Consider the following 20,343-nt stretch of genomic DNA (forward strand, 5'->3'; position numbering starts at 1 on the left):
GACGTGTGTTTATTGTCCCAGGATCAGCAAATAACTTGGTGACTATAGTGTTATTATTACTGACAGCAATAATGGCTAAAATACTGTACAAAAATAAGTTGTAATAAATTAGAATTATTCTTTAAATGTGTTAATGCAAATATAGAAAATCTGATTTAGAAATTTTGAAAAAGAAGGAATAGATAGAGGGAGCGAGACAAGCAAAGAAAGAGACAGATACAGGCTGAGAGAGAGAGAGAGAGTGAGAAAGCAAGAGAGCGAGTTGGGAGCTGGGGATGATTTCTCTAGGGATGAGGAATGCGAGTGTGTGTGTGTGTGTGTGTGTGTGTGGGGGGTGATGGTGTGGGGGGGTTGAGAAGAAGAAGAGGGGAGGATGAGAGAGCGGTGGAGTAGAGAGCGAGGGGAGAAAGAGCGAGTCAGGCAGGGGAATGAGACAGAGAGGGAGGGAGGGGTGGAGGGTGGAGGGGAATGGGGTGGTGGTGGTGGTGGTGGTGGTGGTGGTGGGGTTGAGGAAAGCGAGGCGAAGCAGAGCTGATTGAGATTCGGGCCTCCAGAGCTGCAGGCTCGCTGCTGCTGGGAGCTCAGGGAGAACACGCTCAGTTATTGGAATTCTTTTTTTTTTCTAATGAATTAATTCTTCTCATCCAATTTAGGTGAAGATGAAAAGAGAGCAGCGCTGCGAGCATCAAATTTAGCTTTTTGTTGACCGGACCTGGACCATTCTGTTTCGGTTTCTGTTCAGTTAATATCGGACACTCGTAATATATTATGGTTTTTTTTCTTCTTTTGGGGGAACCTTGTTTAGAAAAACCAAACAATAGCAACATCAGACGACGTTTCCTGTGTGCGTTATTTTGGATGATTCATACTCGTTTACTAATAGGATGACAGAAAGAGCCACCACCACCTGACCTACACCCATTTACACACATACACATGCCCAACCCCCGCCCAACCACCAACCACTACATGAATACAAAATCAACCCCCCTCAAAATGTTCAGAAACATTGACATGACCTCGGGATCTTCCTCGATGCTAACTCACATGTAGGCAGCCATGCATGTAAACATGCACTAACATGTAAACACACACAGACACCTGCCACATCTGAAATGATGGTAAGATTTGACTTTGCTCAATAAAGGTCCTGCACTACACTACCCAAAAACGTTTTTCATATGTAGATCATCACGACATTTCCTCGAGAATTCACATTAAATTGGTAAGTATCACAAATTTTTCTTGATTGTTTGGAGGTCAGGGTTCAAAACCAGCAGAGTTATACAGGTACGGTGTGAAAATGTGAAATGTGAGCACATACATTTTTTTTATTTATAGAAAAGGCCTCTAAAATCTTTGTGCAGACCCTGTTCATTCAGACAAATATCAAGCAAAACTCATATTTTTGTTCAAGTGTTTTAATATCAAAATCCTTCAAAATCCCCCTCGTTTCTCCTTACAATAAAACCTGAATTTTTGATGACTCATCTTGAAGTCAGGGGCGTGTACATAATTTATCTAACAAGACTCGAATTTGGACTGACTAGCTAACCCTGCTGATCATATAAAACTGCACTTGACCGTTAACTCATAGAGAGTTATTTAATGGGCCAGAGGTCCGCGTCTGGATGTCAGTCAGAAAAACACTTGGCCGACATTTCCAAAGAATTTGTTTCACGTATAATGTATTAAAGGACCAGTGTGTAGGATTTTGGGGGATCTATTGGCAGAAATGGCATATAACATTTATAATTATGTTTTCATTAGTGTATAATCACCTGAAACTAAGAATCGTGTTTTCGTTAGCTCAGAATGGGCCCTTCATATTTCCATAGGGAGCGGGTCCTCTTCAACGGAGCCCTCCATGTTGCACCGACAGGTTTTTACGGTAGCCCAGAACGGACAAACCAAACACTGGCTCTAGAGAGGGCCTTTTGCGATTTTATATTACCTTAAGGCTGCTGTAGGTTCTCCTACACGTTTGGAAAGGGAGGGGTATTCAGTTGGTTGCAATATGCAACATCACCGCTAGATGCCACTAAATCCTACACACTGGTCCTTTAATTTCTCCCTAAACATGGGCGAGGAATGTGTGGGTGGAGGCCAGAAGTTCTCCACAGCTCCACGTTGTACTGTATTTGGTAGTCCAATCAAATCTAAAGGATTGAATTTAAAACCTTTTAGTGATTATACCCTATCCACATATTCCCTTTCACTTGGAAATACATCACATTTGGTTGATAGAGATGTCCTAACTTCCATGTCACTATGGCTTTAACATGTATTTTTTTTTTTTTTTTTGTTAATGTCAATGTGCAAGAAAACACTGTGGACTAGAAGTAGAACCGAACGGGTGCAGTATATTTATTGATATTATCCTATTGTGGCTCATCTGTTTACAGTATCAGTATCAGTATCAGTGTACATGTCAGCCGATAAGAAGAAATGTCTTGAAATTTCAATTTGTTTTTCAACTTGAAAAATGTCCCACTCAGTGAATATCTTGGTCATGATTCTTTAATGACCAAATTGAAGGGATACTTATCAAAAACGTTTCTGTAGGTTTTGGGTTTAGATAAAGAAAGGAATTGGCCAGTATAACGCGATTAGTTTATTCAACACTTAAAAGTTTTTATTTATATCTGTCTAAAAATACCTTTAAAATATTTCTAGTAATGTTGTAGCTCTAGTGTGGACCACTCAGTACTAACACATCTGTGTCAATTCATTTGTTCTCAGATTTAGTCTTTAGTCACTTAGTCATTTTTACGACTGAATCGAGAGAAAAAAAATCTTCAAAATGAGTAAAATACATTTTTTGCTGGTCCTTGTTTTCCCTTTCATGAATAGATTTAATAAAGCAAGACAGAAAAGGCCAATCACTGCCCCATTGTTAAGAAAAATGACACCTGATACCAAGAAATTTTTGAATTAAGTCAATTTGTAAGATGTAAGATAATCTCAACCTCATGGCACATTCTGTTCATTTCTTTTCAGAAAATAAGATTTTAGATCTCAATCACAGACAAAATTACTTGCTAAAATTGATTTTTTTTTTTCGCCGCAATGATGTTTTTTAAATTCCCTTTTTTTTATTCTCACAGCCCTTGGCAGGTCAGCCAAAAAGTTAATTTCAGACTCTGTACACTACACGCACACTTGCACACACACCAAGAGTGAGTCCATATATTGTTGAGTCCCGAAAACAAGAGGGTGTATAGCTGTTTAATGTCAGAACAATCCGGTCCGGTGCTGTAGCTCAGGGTTCATGGTACAGGGAACATGGAATCCCTTTAGCTCGGCTGCTCGGCGCTGACAAGGTATCTGGCTTCTGATTCATTTAGAGAGTCAGCAGAAGAACGCTAAGAGTCAGCTAGCCATCTGGATCAGACTGTGGTCAAGCAGATATTCACTCCAGCTCACAGGGGGATTCTCTCCCCAAAGACAAAAGCAGATGAGCTCAGCTTTAGTGTTTTCAGAAGACCTCGATGTCAGGTTTGGATTATCTCACCTGCAAAATTTTTCTATTTTCTTGCTTCTGTCTGTGACTGTACATTTAACTTACCAACTCAAAAAAGTAGATTTAGTTTTAGTTTACTTTTTAAAAGGTAACGAAATTGTGGCAAATAAATGGAGAACTTCTCATATCTGACTGTAAAGACACCATGTATAACTTGAAAACAGGGAAAAATTGATAGAGGGGAGATAAAAAAGAATCAAAGGTTGTAAATGGATTTGATCTTTAACCAGTTAAACACCATGACTGGCCGGTTATCATAGCTTGTGATCAATTATTCATGGCGGGAGAAGCTCATGGGTCAGGTGTTACCTTTGTAAACATTGGCTTCCCATGCTGGGTGACCATGGTGCACTGATCACAGTCCAGGGTGATGCAGGAGTTGTGGAAGGACTCCTTGGAGTGTTTGAGGATGTAGTGGAGCTCGGTGACCCCTCCCTCGAACACCGTGCTGAAATAACGTGGGATCAACGTCCGGCCAATCGCTGCAGGGAGACAGAAGAGAGGGCAGAGCTGCTAAATACAGAAAACACCAAACGTGAAGTGGTTTGGAAAGAAAATACTCTGCTGTTTTCTTGCCAAAAGTAAGATGAGCAGATTGATGGCGCGCTCGTGTCTGCGTGTTAAGTATTGAGATGGAGCGGGGAGGCAATAAGCTTAGCTTATAATTAATTGTGGAAACGGGGAAACTGCTAGCCTGGCACTGTCCAACGTTCTCTAGCTCTTAAACCACACATTATGCAAGTGTTTTAAATCACTACTGCTTAGTGCTTTTACATTTCTGTTTGTATACAGATTAAGCAAATGAGATACAATGTGTTAATTAAGGAGCTTCAGAGGTGCTGGTAGGTGTATTTTCGATGTTTGGAGAGAGCCAGACTAGCTGTTTCCCACTGCTTTGAGTCTTTCTGCTAACCTAAACCTAGTCACCTCTCGACTCTAGCGCTGGACTTAACTCATAGAAATTAGAGTGGTATTGATATTCTCTTCCTACTCTCGGCAAGAAAGCGAATAACGTATTTCCCAGAAAAACGATAATTTCCGTTTATTTTAAGCAAAATAAACATTAATTTCTACAAGACCTTTTTTTTTAAAATTCAATAAATGAAGTCAAACGTCTCAAATGATAAATGCTATCTAAACACAAGAGGTGTACTAGAACTTTCGTTTAATCAAATTGGCAAAACCGCGATTTAAATCCAAAACTGCTAAATTGAAGAAAAAGTACGAAAGAGTATGAATCTGAGAAGCGCCAGATTTTGGTCCCTAACAGTTTTCAATACTCGCTATGGACACATTTTGGACAGTGCCAAAAAAGGGTTTGATATTGAATACTGAGTTTTGATACCCAGGCCAACTATGATTACACCTTCCATTACCACTAGAAGTATTACTAATAATAATAATAATGGTCATTTTAATTATTTTAGCATTTAATTCAGCTCTACAAAAGCTATGTTATTGTATTTATTAAATGATAATTATGCCCCAGATAGCAAATTTAAGTTAAGTTCAAATTAATAGAAAGACAGATTAAATAGAACAAGATCCAAAACAAAAAACGTGATAGTCTGCTTGCTAAGAAAAGCATAATACCAAAGAGACTGCTTGACCAGGACATCTGCTTCAGATTCATTAGTCAAGATAAACATTTTATTGGCTGTCAAAAGCTCTTGGGAGGATTTAGAAACTGATCAGATGTTCAAAATAATGAAATTAATTAAATATATGGGAGCAAAGATGTTCTGTTTTTCCTATCTACCCCCTTTTCTATTATACAAAATCATTCTAGGAGCTCAGGAAAGATGGTTAAGTCTGCTGTCTATTGGTTTGACTTTAACCTCTGCACTCATTACACCTGGTTCCATGTAACACTTCCAATGAAGGAGTCCCAGCTTTTTATGCATTTGAACTCTGTAAGTTTCTCTGGATGAGAACATCTGCTAAATCCTTAAAACATGCAGTTAAAATGTCCAAATTTAGAATACAGAGCATGCATTCATTCATATTCTTCCCTTATCCAGTCTCATTAAAAGCAACGAAAATCATTTACAGTATTTTTAGTTGTGCTGTAGTAATCACGAGAAATCCGAATGAACTCACTGCTAAATATTTGCTACCAAGCAGCAGTCGTCCTGCTGATTGTGGTCAGTTTATGAATCAAGATTCTCAGTGCAACGGGCACATTACAGATTTTGTGAAAGTACTGGATTGTCCTGAAACCTATTGATTCACTGAGTACCAAACACTGGGCTCCCCTCAGGAAAGCTATTCACCCTCCAAGAAATACCCAAATGCTTAATTCTTAGATTGAGTCGGATTTTTCCTTCAAACCAGTGTCAAATAAATCTTCCAGTGCAGAGAGGTAAATTCAGCTCTTTCAAACAGATCTGAAAAATAAAGATCTTCTTGAAACAACTGACAATATCATGAATTCCGGCTTCTCAATCCACTTCTTCCAAGATATGACACTTTATATAACACACTCACTTTTGAATATTCCTCAAATGAGTGAGACTGCACAGGAAAAAGGAGGGCATTTTCACATATTTTTCAGAATAATATGATTTTATGACTGAGTTTAGTATTAAACTGAATTATTGAGATGGACAGTTTCTGCAGTGCAAACTTTCTGGAGAAGCCTAAAGAGACAATGAACAGGCTGCATGATGAAAACCGTAGGAGGAGTCAGGGAGGGAGAAATTGTCTTCAGTGTTTTATAGCCCTCAGGCTTCGTCTGGTTTCCATCTCCTCTGCGTTAGCTGGATTCAAGGAGAAGAATGGATGATACACAGAGAGAGGCCAACATTTCCCATTACATTATGGATGCACTGTGATGGCATGCAAGATACAGATTCCTGAAAACTTGGATGTATTTTATGGTATGAGACAAAATGTACGAAAACTGCCCTTCTTTCTCAGCTTTTAACTTTTGATTATGAAAATATTAAAAGAATATTTTGTCAATAGCCTACTGTTAAAAAAAAGACATTTCCCACAGGAGCTTTCTCATCAAGGGTTTTGAAACCATCTTTGACAAAAAAAAAAACCCAATGTATTTAACAGCAGCACCATCGCGCCAAAACTTCTGCTCTTCACTTTACCGGTTCTTTTGTCTTAAAGCTTTTTTTCACCTCTGCAACATCAGTGAAAATCCCACTCTATACCACCCCACCAAGAACCTGAAATCCTGTCACAGGTCTTCTATCCACCTTACTAGAGTGCTGGAAGTCCAATTCTTTATATACTGGAGCTCCTGCTATCACAGTTGTATGATACAGACAAAAATCTACTTACTGGGGGGCTGTTCTATTAACTACAGTGTATTCTATGAAAAATTCGAAAATCTCCCTTTTTAAAACCCAAGAGGATAATGTCACTTTATTTTACAAAATGATTCTTGTGTCACTTGTTTTAAGAGATTTAGGACTGAAAATAAATAAATTATCGATCAATTGTGTGGCCCGTGAAATGTCAAAAAAAGTGAGAAATGACCATCATAACTTCTCATAGCCCACGGTGAAATCTCCCAACCCCAAGGGAATTAGTTAATATAACAGAGGATTAAGAAAACCAGCAAAAATTTACATTTGAGAAGGTGTGAACAATCGAACTTTGTGGCATTTCTGCTGAACATGTGGACTATGTGAAGTATTAAATGATTATCAAAATTGTTTTTGAACGAATGTTGTATAATTAACTAATTGTTTCAGCTCTAAAGAAAAGTATGACTAGTCAATACTTCATTACATGACTTAAGATTGACAATTTGCAATGTGTGGGCATAGCTTTATTTCAGTGCTTGGAAAAAATAATGAGAGTCAAAAGTGAAAAATATGATGTAAATGCATGGGATTTACGCAGAGTATAAAGCAAGACTGTCTTCAATGCACAACTTAATATGTAGATCAGGGATTCTACACAGCATCAACAGAGAACAGCTGCGTCAAAGAGCTCTCATTTGGGACAAAAAATTCCAGCCTCTCCTGGTAACTGCAGAGCTCAATATTGCAGTTTCTATTACTCGTTGAGCAGCTGTGGAGACCCAATCTGCAAAATGGCCCATAACACATCTTAGCAGGACATTCTTCCTTAAAGAGCCTGTTTTGTAAAGCCTTTATTTCTTCATCTATAGGATTTCTGCCGAACACATACTCCTTTTCAGCACCACCCTACATCACACTTGTGAAGACATACACACCTGAGAGCTGCAGTGCAACCACAGGCTTCATCCAAACATCACTTGGCAGTTCCACTTGAGCGACTTGACTTGCTCAAGGGCAGGGCCAGAAGTTACTGGAGGGGAAAGTGCTACTCATTCACTCAAATGAACAGGTGATCTGAACCAGCACCCGTCTGGTCTTTAACTGGCATTTGTACTGCTGGCTGAAAACTTTTAATGTCCCTTTTTCTAAACATTCAGATCCCATCTTAGTTTTCTTTTGAATCTTACGGAATATTTAATTTTACCATCTTCTGGCCTGATTAGACCTTAGCAAAACACTGATAAAGTTTGCAGTACACCACTGTCCCTTGTGTCTAAAGACAGCTGTGAGCTACAGAGATCATACAGTATTTTAGTGGGAATTCAAAAAACAGCCCTGCTTTAAAACATGGATGGTTGGGGACATGCTGCTTCAGGTACCAGTGCAATCCAGGGGGTCCATGAGTTTGCAGGACTGTCAGATGCCAAAACACTGCCCAGTGGTTTGTAATACTATGAGACAGGGCTTGACAACTTTGGATGCCACTGTTTTATTTTCTGTCGCAATGATCATGTGGTAAAGAGTAGAAATACAACATTCATGTTACAAAGTACTCTACCAGGAATGTGCTGCCAATGCAGTGCCTTGCTGGATGCTGTCACATTTCATTCTGGTAAATTAGAGCCAGGTACAACTTTTTTTTGGATGAACCTGTGTTGTGTTTTTTTTTTTTTTTTTTTGCTGGAGCCTTCTGCATTGGCATCCAACTGCATCATCAGAATGGCATCATTAAAATAAATGATGGGGCTGCATTGTTTTATGCAGGGCTGAAAGTCAGCCTGAATGCTTCCTAAATCAGTGATTCCCAGCCAAAGGTACTTCTAACCATGCGAGCACTTTAGCACTTACCAGGGAGTACATAGAAAGATTGTGGAGTAGCTTTGCTATTTTGAACAAATGACTATGATTTCATTTAAAAAAATATATAAAGATATATATATTAAAAATATATATGAACCTACTGAAAAAAAGAAGAGACCAAGCCCAAATAGCAACAACTCCAGGACATCTTGTATGGAAAAAAAAAATTGTAACATTATCCATTTTTATGTAATTAAAACTGTTTCAGTAACATCCAATTTAAAACCAGTTCAAATTTGGATTATGAGGTGCCGATGACAGGGTACTTGAGCTCATCTGATAGGGCTGTGGGATATGTCATATAAAAAAGGATGTGAATCACTGTTAGCAACCTGTAAAATACCATGAGTAAATACTTTTTTCCTTTGTTTTGTTTTGTTTTAGCATCAATAGTTCAGCTGGGAATCAAACGTCTAATCCTGCCAAGTGTTAGTGACCTGGTCTACCCATTGAGCTACGCTGGACTGTTAAATAACAGCAAAAACTAAACAACCACAAATCCTGACTTTGGGATTATGAAGGCAAGCATGTTGAGATTTCCTTTAGCCTCTCGTTCCTCGCCTACTGGAACAAGTCTCTCTGTTCCTCTGCATTTTCCTGCCCGTCAAATCTCCATCATTAGAACACTTCTGGAAAAAAAAAAAAAAAAAATCGGGACAGCCACATTATCCAGCAGCACATGGCCTCTGATTTCAAGCAGAAATAATCCATCTTAGAGTCAACACTCTGTTGGCTAGAATTATGCTCTTTCTCCCCTTCCCCCAGGGTGGGTGGGTGGTCAGGAGGAGGTGTGTGTGCGTGGAGGAGGAGGAGGAGGAGGGGTTGGGTGAAGCCTGGGTATAAAACTTCATTTAGAAGTGAAATGTCCCCAAAGACAGTGGCTCGAGAGGCTCTTGAGGTCAGACTTGGATGGTAGAGTCGCAATCGGGAGAAGAGAGACAGACAGGGAGATGAGGATGATGTTGGCGGTGGGGTATGGGGGATGCGGAGGGGGGAGGAGAGAGGGGAGGGTGTACCCGTGACTGGCATGTTTTTCAAATTCGATAAAGTCAGGCATGACTAAATAACACATAAAATGTTTGGCATCGTGAGCAGTGGCTGAGGAGAGAGGAGGAGGAGGGAGGGTGAGCTGCAGGGTCCGCTTGCTGTGGATGACTGTGTAAATGATGCTTGCTCGCTCTCTCTTTCTCTCTCTCTCTCCCTCCCTCCCTCTATTACTTGCACTGCACTCTCTCTCCTCTTTCTCTCTCTTTCTCTGTATCTTGCTGCCTCCCTCGCTTGGTCTCCACCACGGTTGAAAAACAAAGTACGTCTAGGAGTGGAGCTGACTGCTAATGCGGAGAAGCTCTGAGGAGACGAGGGGGAGGGTAGAGAGGGAGGAAGTGTGGGGTAGAGGGATTGGGACAGAAAAAATGAGCGAGGGATGAAAGAGAAGAGAGAAAGAGAAAACTAGGAGGGAAAAGGAAAAAATAAGCTTGTCAATGAGGGAAAGAGGACTCACTGAGGGGTAATAGGAGCGAGAGACAGCAAGAAAGGGTGAGACAGCAGGAGAGAGAGACAGATGGAGTCAGGGGGAAGGAGGGGGGATGCTCAGGTGATACGCCGATCTGCTTCTTGCCCACCTCACCAAGCCATGCAGGAGTTTTGGTTGCGTCTTCTCAACCAAAACTGCCCTAATAAAACCCGGTGTGCATAGCCCGGGGTGACAGAGTGATAGATAAGCATGTAATGGTAGCCATGCTAGCAAGTCTTGGATCATTTGAAGCACAGTAGTCTTGTGTTTCTCTTTGGATAGTTTCTAGGCTGAGGTTCAAATATTTTCTAGGCTCCCCTTCTCCATATTTATACTGTAAGCAAACACTTTAGCACACTAGCTGTAAGTCAGCAGGCCTCAATGTCTTGCTCAAGGGCACTTTTAAGGACATTGGCTGTTGCACTGATCAAACCAGGGGTGACATACATCCAATATTTTATTAACAGTTAGCCTCATCTCAAAAATTATGCATATATATACTTCTGTAGTGTTCACTGCACTTCTACCAGGATCACAGTAAAAGCATCTCTCAATTCTGTTGTCTTAAATCATGGGTCAAAAAATACAGACCCAGGAATCAAGAGTGGGTGTGTCAATTTATGCCTTTCACACCGGTCACTAACCTATCAAATATCCATATACAGTATGAATGTAAATACTGTTCTGTGTGCATCAAGGTAGGTACTTTGCAAAAGGATTTTGCATAGGTGATATATTTGATATATATTTTGATTCTTTTTTTTTTAATCTAGTAATTGTTTAGTCTGTAAAATGTAAGAAAATGTTGAAAGATACTCATCATATAGCTAACAAATACCCGCTATACAGTAACTTACCAGAGTCTACAGCTGAAATAATTAATAGATTAGTCTACTGACATAAGCTAATATGGAATAATTTGATTGACTGAGCTTTGACTCGATCTTTTTGGCTGGACCTCAACAGCGGGGCCAGCCCTATAAATGCAAATGTCCATGACTGACTGACTGACTGATAAAGTTACACCATTGGTCAGCCGAATGTTGCATGAGGAGTGCTGACGTTACACCATTAGTTGTTGCTCTTCCAAAATGAACAGGCACAAACAGTTTCTATTGTGTCATCAGGTGGCCGTTTTCAGGCATTGTTGCCAACTTGGCACCTTTTTCGGTAGATTTACCGACTTTTCAGACCCATTTAGCAACTTTTCTTCACAAAAGTAACCAGCAACAATTCTAGCGACTTGTTGGACAAACATTAGCTATTTTCTGTAGAAGAAAGTTGCCAGTATTGCCGCGTGAGCCTGAGGTGAGTTTTCCCTCCACAAGCACGTCTCTCGATGCTTCTCATTCAATTGAATACATAGCAGCTGACACAGATGCGAATGAGCTTCTAACTTTCCCTCCGAGTTATCAATTTACAAGTAAAGTTCGAATTAAAGCACAGCCGTTGTCTTTAACTTATGCGTACAGTGATTTTGTCAGACGATGTCGAGGTTATAAAATCAGGATTTTAGCAGTGCAGAGCAGCAGCTTCGAAATGGCTTTGAAGTGACTGCTGGTTAACATGTGGTCTTTAAGGGCCATGTTTCAGTTACTATTTCATACTTGTTCCGTTGTCTGACAACAGAAACAGAAAAACATATAAATGAGAACAGCTTTATTGGGAATTCAGCTGCATTCAATTACTGTATATATGAGCACAGAGAGCAGGAGCAGATAAAGGGCGGTCCAGCCATATACTTGGTTTAGACCTAGTGTTGTTAGTTGTACAATCAAGCAAAAATGCAAATAATCTCATTTCCAGCTTCTCAAATGTGAAGATTTCTGTTTACTGCTTTTCATCATTGTAAACTGTAAAATTGTAATTATCTTTTGGTTTTTGACTTTTGATTTGATGTCAACTTGAGCTTTCAGATCTATTGATGGGCATGACTTGATTAATGGAATGATTAATCAAGTAATCAAAGCAATTATCGCCAGGTTGAGCTATAATCAAAATAATTGCTAGTTGCAGCCCTACAACAGTCCACCATATATCTGCAGATTGTTCACTTTATCCAGCTAACAGTCCAAAACCCAAAGATCTTCAGTCTGAGAGAAGCATGAAGCCTGAACCAGTGAACGTTTGGATTTTTGCTTTAATGATTAAGTGACGCTGATTCATTTTCTGTTGATGAACTAATTGATTAATCAGCTAACTGTTTCAGTGCACAATGGGCAAGGAAACAGGTGCACATTTTCATCAAAAAACAACAAAGTACGGTCTATAGTAGGTGAAGCTGTTGCTACCACTCAGCCAGTGGGAGAAGACAATGCCAACTCCACACAAAAGCACCACATTAACACAAAATAAACGAAAACGTGGTTATAAAAAAAATAAATCAACATGGAAGATGTATGAAGTGTGGACAGGGAAGGCTCCACAGTTAGAAAATTACAAACACGATCATTTACTTCAGTGCTAAAAAAGGAGCCTCAGCAGCCCCATGTTGTAGGCCCATGCTGAAAACGCTATTATTTGTCTGTTAATGGGCAGATTTCACACTCACCAACAGAGCACAAGCCAAACAAAACTTCACACAAATAATTGAAGAAGGACAAAAAAAAAAAAAAACTGCATGGAGCCCAGATGAGATGAAATATTTGTTGGGGATCTTATTTATTTTTCTTTCCTCTTCACCTCACCCCACTTCTCTCCCCCTCTGTCTTTCTTGCTCTTCTTCTTTTTAATGTGTTCTCCTTTTCCTGCACTGTGCTGATTGGCCCGTCTTCAGTCGCGGGGCACTCGAAGAGATACAGATTAGCTGGCACTTGTTTGGGCGAACACGACAAGGAGCATATGCCTCTCAAGTAATGTCTACCCAAACATGCAATTTACAAATAATTAACGCGGTATTAATTAGTCACATTAATTCATGCCACTTTGTTGGGATTGTTTCCCCCTGTTGGTCCCCAGGATTCCTGCCAGCAATGTCAGCCAGCGAGACGGTGAGAGCGATTTTTCGGCTCCAAAGCGAGAGCGGGGCATCAGAAGAAAGAAGGGCCGCTGGCTGGTGCACATACACACCGGCACACATGCACTCACACATAGCCTTCATACAGGCACCTACACATATGCAAGCAAAGATTCAAGAGTAACGTTCATCTATCCCCTTATAAACACAGAGCACATGTAAACATTGAACCAACAATTACAAAACTGTATGTGCAGATGTATGTGTTAATGTTTGAGATAAAGCAAATCTTTTAAATGAGGAGGCAATCGCTATTCTCTATTTTCTTATTGTTAAGAAATCCCATCAGAGGCTAAAACCAACAATGCACTGGTACGTCTCTTAATATTTTCCAACTTCACTACCCTGTCTTTGGCACTCAGGCCCAAGCGCCTTCATTCCACTGAAGACGTAAATTTTTAAAAACAGGTAAAAAATACTATGCTTTCATATTTTCAGCTGTGGATTAATACACATTCGGTGCTCTGGTAAGTATTTCTAGAAGCAGGATGGTGTATGTGGGATTGAGTCAAAATAAGTGCCCATTTTCATTGTAATGAGGGAACAGGTCACCCAGTGCAACGATGTGGTTCACTGATGTGTTTTTAATAGTATCTGGACAACAAAGGAGCTCTAACACACAGAGGAAAAAGATATGTCAGGCTTTGGATACTTACTTGTTATGGGATAATTTCCTTTTTGGTTTTGGTCTTTTTGTGGAATTTGTTGGTAGGGAAAATATAGAATATCACCAGACTTATTCTTTAAAATATTTCTAAAATGTTAGGACTGGGTCTTTTCAATTTTTCAGTGCTACTGTCATTATGATACCTATGATAGTTTTGGTACCAATACCACAAGAACGGTTACTTTGACACCTTGCTGTGAGGAATACAAAAGGAACACATCAATAATTGACAGTCTCACAAGATTAAAATTATTTTATCAAAGAAAATGTTTGACTATGCTTACTTTTTGGTACTTTTCAATATTTAGTGCCATGGATGCTTTTCAGCACCAAAACATTACTCAAGTTTGATACCCAGCCCTGGTGTTTGTATGTGTGTAAATACTTGATAAACATGGAATCAATAGGTTATGTCAGAAAATAGTTTTAGTTGCTGTATATAATGTATTGTATATGCTTTATATCAGGTGCATGTATGACGTGTGAATGGGTTTATTCTCACCACACTGTATGTATGCGTGGAGTGCTTTATACGTGTATGTCTAAGTGATTCTGCCTGTGCTGTAGAGCGATACATTGTCTGTGCTGTCCACTACCACAGTCCCAAGCACATATTAATACACACATAAAACGTATACATGTACAGTAATGATGCACCTAGGGAGTACTGAGGCAGCTAAGTAAACAATATGCACAACCACGTGCATGAACAAAAATAAATAAATGTAAACATACAGAGATGTGCCAGGAAACATAAGTGAAGTATAGCTTCAACTCTTCCGTCCCTTCTGAGTAAGTAGACCGTCCATTTTTATAGATTTTGTGTCACATTTCAGTAAAAGCAAATTAATATTAATATAGTGCATCTTACATAGAATATTTTATTTTTTGTGTATTAGATCGTATATGTATAATTATACAATTGTTGTTAACGTCATGTGGCTGCTCCTGGTAGGGGTCGCCACAGCGGCTCACCACCTGCATGTTTGATGTGGCATAGGTTTTTACACCAGAGGCCGTCCCTGATTCAATCTTGGTTTGGGGGACCCAGGCAGCCAGCCTCCTCTATATTACATATGAAATAGTAACACTAAAAATTAAATGCTTTCTCACTAAAGAAGGAGAAAGAAATAGAAGTAAAAAAAAAAATAAATAAATAAAAAATTAACAAATTGTTAGGCCATCCGTCGTGATACTGTCTGTCTATTTACAGATGCGACTTGTCCAAAAGCCCATAAGCAAGGCACATATAATCTACCAGCTCACCTGCATTAGCTTCATCTTAAATGCCTCAAATATTTAATCAAGTATGCTTTAAACCACCAGTTAAAGGTCAAATACTTTAGTTCTCCGCACGAAGCAGCCCCAAAACTTCATACTGAACCAATCAGCAAGTATCAATCCCATTTTTCATGAAGTTGATAGGAAAAGGCTGGAAACAAAATAATAGCTATAACAGAGAGCATGGCAGGCTGTCACTAAACACGCTCCATGTGGCAGCAAACACAAAAGGAGTTCTACTCCAAAAGAAAGTCATTACCTGGGAGTCATTACTCAGAGTTCATCCTTCAATATCTGTAAAATATGTACTGTGTTGAAGGGTAATTATTTTATGAGCAACCGATTAAAGCAACTTCTGTCCTGTGAAAAGTACCACCATTTGTTTCTAATTTTTGCACGAGAAGATGGTGTCGTTTTTTTTTTTTCTTTTTTCTGAATGGCATTATCTCAATTCGGAATGAGACAAGTCAAACTCAGACCACTCGGACTTGTCAGCGCTGTTCGTCCAACCCGTCCAGCTAGTCGATGATTAAACCGCATACTGGTGGAGTACAGCTCGCAGAATGAAGCCAAATTAAAAAGCGAGGGGGGGGAAAAAAGGCGAGAAAGTCGGGAGATTCTCAGTGGGCGATTATGCAGCAAATGCGGTTCTCTGCAGTGCAGAAGAGAAAAGGGTGAAAATGAGAAGGGGGAGAGCAAGGAGAAATTGTGGATGATCCATAATGTCTGCATCCTGCAAATATTCATGAGACAGTTGCTACCTTGTTTCAATGGCCAGGTGGAGTTCAATAGGTAGAGCAAGGCACTTACAAGGTTAGGGGTTCAATAATTCCCTGTGTGGCTCAGTGGAAAAGAAGAGGACACTAACATTTACAATGTGAGACATTCAATTCCCTGTGTGGCTTCATGAAAAAAAATCGGGACCATAGTTCCTCGTGTTATACTATTAAATATGGTTTCTTCTGTCATTCAACTTGCAGATTTACTAAGAATGGATGATACAGATAAAATATATACACAGTCATTTGTGTATCAACATAGAAGCTGTCATGACATAGCAAGATTTCTGGAAATTTAATTGAGAATCTATTCGATAAGCATATGCAAATGTCTGTTTTTTGGCTAATCCAATGAATTAAACACAAATCAAGCTATTTCATCACATTAGAGCAAAGATCCTATAAATCCAGCATTGCCATAAACTAAGCCCAGACTATTTGTTTGCAGTGTTTCCAAAAACGGGGTAAAACAAACCATTAAAAAGAGATATTAAAGATACTTCAGTATAATCAGGTATCTCTGACAAAATTCTATCACCTGATGGCACACTTCATCACACCACCCAACCCTATCTTCTACAATCTAAAATTTATTATATTTTAATTTATTTATATTTATTTTATGTACTTGATATAGTATGTTGCCTTAGTCTGTAAATTAGGCACATATTAAATATAACGGATCTCTCCGTGTTTTTCTTCTTGAGGTTTCTCCCAGTTTTCTTTGGTTAAAGTTTTTGTGTTCTTATGTTAAGTTTTTCCTCATCTGGACAAATAGTATAGTGTATATGTTTATATACTGATAAGCCACAACGACATTAAAACTGGTTACCGGTTTTAATGCTGTGGCTAATCGGTGTATAAATATGTATGCATGTATGTATGTATGTATGCATTAAAAAAAAAAAATGTACATGTATATATACACAAAATTGATTACATTATGTTGTCATCTTAGTCAAGTGATAAACCAAAAAAGTACAACATTAAATATAAAAGAGTAAGAATTCTGAACATCAAACTATGATAAGGGGAGTCTTACAAGGATGACAAGCCACATCGCATTACTGGACAATATTTTACTGTAACAAATCAAATCAAAATCTTCAAGATTAATGATTAAGATTCAATACTTTATTGTCATTTCAACACAGTTGAGAGGAATTTGGATTGTTGAGCTCACACAAAACAAAAGCAAACAAAACAAAAAAACTCGGATCATATACAGTAATCACCATGGGACATAATATAATTGAATAGTTAAAACAAGAGTTCCCGTAGGGATGCTATCTGGGCTTTTTTTTAATATAATACCCCCCTCTTTCTGTACTGTTATGTTATGGTATGGCGTAATGATGTGTTGTATGTATGTGTTATGCTGTAAAATCACATTATGTCATGCAGACATTTGGGATCACAGGCAGAAGTTAATTTGAACGCTGTACTGTATTGTTTTAAGCATACACTATGTTTTTCCCAGTGGACTATCTTGATTCTTAAAACTTCTGCTCTGCATTTTTACATTTTAAGACATTCAGCTCTCTCCCAAGTGATTCCAGTCCCAAGTGTTTAAAATGGCTAAGCGGAGATTTAGTGACTCTCTTGAGGATAATCTCTGATTTTTCAGTTACTGAATGTTCTCTGTAAACTCAGCCAGCTGGACACCAGCTCATAGCCTATACATAAGGTTAGGCTAAAGCAAACAGATTATGGGACCTGCAAAAAGGAGTAGATCAACAGACTCAGATAGATAATATTGATTTTTTTTTTCCATCCTGTGACGTGTGCACAATCCAGCTCTTTCTTGGACCTACAGTATTCGCTGTAATCAATAAGCTAAGCTAAAAATACTATTAAAATCGATTATTTCCCCTTGGTGCAAGCCACTGTTGATGATCAGTGAGATGAGAGATGCATTGATGAAAACCCAGCTGACATATTGATCTGTGAGCTTGATCAATGGTTGACGACAGCCTGCGCTACTTGGCAAACAAATGTCTGTCTTCATCACTCATATCTCTATCTAAATACCCATCATGAGCTACGATTACTGGGTCAACAGGGAGGGGTATTAGATCATTGGCAAACTAATTAAGTCAACTCAAGTTAACTGTTTGTCAGGCCTGTGACAAACAGCATTGTCACAAAGTGCCTCACAGAAGACATGAGTAGATATGCATGCAAGAGAAAAAGTCAGCACATTTAAGGTTTTTATGTTTTTTAAACTCTACCTTAACACAATTCTCAAATGCCCATATGTTCTGATAGAAAGAGGCTATTCATTATCCATGTTAATACTGGTGTTTTTTATTCCACTGTAAAATAAATAAATAAATAAATAATCCAGATTTGGCTGCTTGTGTTTTCTCCTATAAGCTTCTGATGCCTCTGGAGATTGTTGATAGTGGAGAATATATTCAGTAAGTAGTTCAGTTGTGACATATGATGTAGCTGGTAGAAACAGTTGTCTATGTATTTTTCCAAGGCTTCCAGGATTTAGATCCAAGAGAATGCTGATCAGTAGTTCTTGTTTTGCATTGTTGCATATTATTATGAATAATATTCCAGATGAGTCCCACTTAGTTTTGTTTTTAAAAGTTGTGTTTCAAAAGTTTATTTCGTCTCAAAACTCTTTTTTCTTTTTGGCTCTTATTGTAGCTGCTGGGCGCCAACATGATTGATCACAGCCCTTGGACCCAGCTATGCACATGATGTCTGAATCTCCTTACTATCATTAAGTAAACTAAGAAAAGGCTCAGTAAGCATCTAATTTTCATTAAACACAAATCCAACAAAGCAAAAAAATCTTCAAAGCAAACCTTCTGCTCGCCACAATCGACAAACTCAATCACAGTGAATGAGAAAACGTAAAGACAGGGAATGCGTGGCAGTAGTCTCCAGTAAGACGAGGTAAAATTTACCATTGTAGCTCTGTATCAGTAGACTCAAACCGGAGTTCAGGACCCACAAGGTGTTGTTAGATAAATCTGAGGGGTCACAAGATGATTAACAGAGAAGGAAAGCTGAGAAATCATATGTATCTGCAACGCATATTAGTTCCCTTTAAGAGTTTTTACAAAAATGTTGCTTTTTTGAGAAATATTGTATAATGTTACCTATTTGGGCTTAAAGAAAAAACCTAGTTGACCACATACAACGTGTGATGAAGGGTCTCAAGTAAACATGGCTTTGTTTGAAGCAGTTTCAAAAGCTTAGAGGCCACTGCTCAATATCACAAAGTGAATGGATGTGTAAACAAATTGTAAACAAATTATTTCAGAAAATACAATTGCTCAACAATATGGCCTGATTATGGAGTTGCAACCTACAATTTCTTTCATTATTGATTAATCTGCTGATAATTGTCTCAATTTATTGACTAATCATTTGGTCTATAAAATGTCTGTCCAAAAGCTTATGGTGACATCTTTGAAATGTTTTGTTTTGTCCGGTCAACAGTCTAACATCCAAAAAGAATTAGTTTACTGTAATTAAAGACATAGGAAACGAGATAATTGAGTATTCAATTATTCTAACTGTTGCAGCTCTACCTGATTATCTACAATACATCCTTCTAGTGCTGCGTGTTACTAGCAAATGGTGCAATCCAAGTCTGAGCTATAAATCCATAACATACGCTGTAGGTATCTATGGTGGGACTACTGTCAGCACTTATGTTAATTATAAACCAGCTTTATAGAAATGAGTAGTACGAGATTCCCTCTTTGTTTTTTACCAGAAAGTATCTATTTGCTGAGATACGTCTTGTTAGGTGCATGTAGTTTCGTTGCCGGGAAAACAACCCACAATAAAACCTATACATGGCTAGCAGAATGATGACACCCACTTCATTTGTTTCACTCAAGAGTGCTGAAGCGTCATTCTTGCCTTGGATGAATTTAAGAGGTACTGTGGATTTTCTCCCCAATCTTTTAAGGTGTATCCACAGTATGGACAGTATGGACAGTAAGGAGAAGAGAAAAGAGTAGAGGAACCAAAAACTCTTTCAGCATACTTTATATATGGCATGTGGTTATTGTATTAAGTCTGAAATCAGAGCCAATCCTTTATGATATAAGACCAAAACCAGTGTGAGTTTACATTGGGGCAACAAGACAAAATACTTTGCAGTAGATCTAGCATCCTAATACAGTAGAAAAAGGGTTAAAAACACCCAGCGTATATTCCAGAGGAACACACACATACACATACTGGGGCCTGTGCATATAAGTGTACACAAACACACACACACACTTGCGCAAACACACACCAGAATGTGGGAATCACTGCCCAGAACATGAAATATTCATCAGTCATAAAACTTTAATTCAATCTCTCTCTCTCTCTCTCTCTCTCTCTCTCTCTCTTTACTGTCATTTTGGGGGCTGCTGTTTTCTATTTAGGCGAGGTAAACACTTCCCCCACTGCCCCTGCAACGAAA

At 38.8% G+C, this 20,343-nt stretch overlaps 1 protein-coding gene across 7 annotated transcripts in view; it reads right to left on the reverse strand.

The window, feature by feature from the left end:
- ldb2a (LIM domain binding 2a) overlaps positions 1-20,343 on the reverse strand; it is a 92,436-nt gene that overhangs the window by 29,155 nt on the left and 42,938 nt on the right. For all 7 annotated transcript variants that reach the window (XM_040119988.1, XM_040119987.1, XM_040119986.1 and 4 more), the window contains exon 3: positions 3,833-4,005. In XM_040119988.1, the coding sequence (XP_039975922.1) occupies positions 3,833-4,005 (173 nt within the window). The remainder of the gene's footprint in view (positions 1-3,832; positions 4,006-20,343) is intronic.

The sequence above is a fragment of the Xiphias gladius genome, chromosome 23 (assembly GCF_016859285.1).
Source record: "Xiphias gladius isolate SHS-SW01 ecotype Sanya breed wild chromosome 23, ASM1685928v1, whole genome shotgun sequence".
Classification (NCBI taxonomy): Eukaryota; Metazoa; Chordata; class Actinopteri; order Istiophoriformes; family Xiphiidae; genus Xiphias; species Xiphias gladius.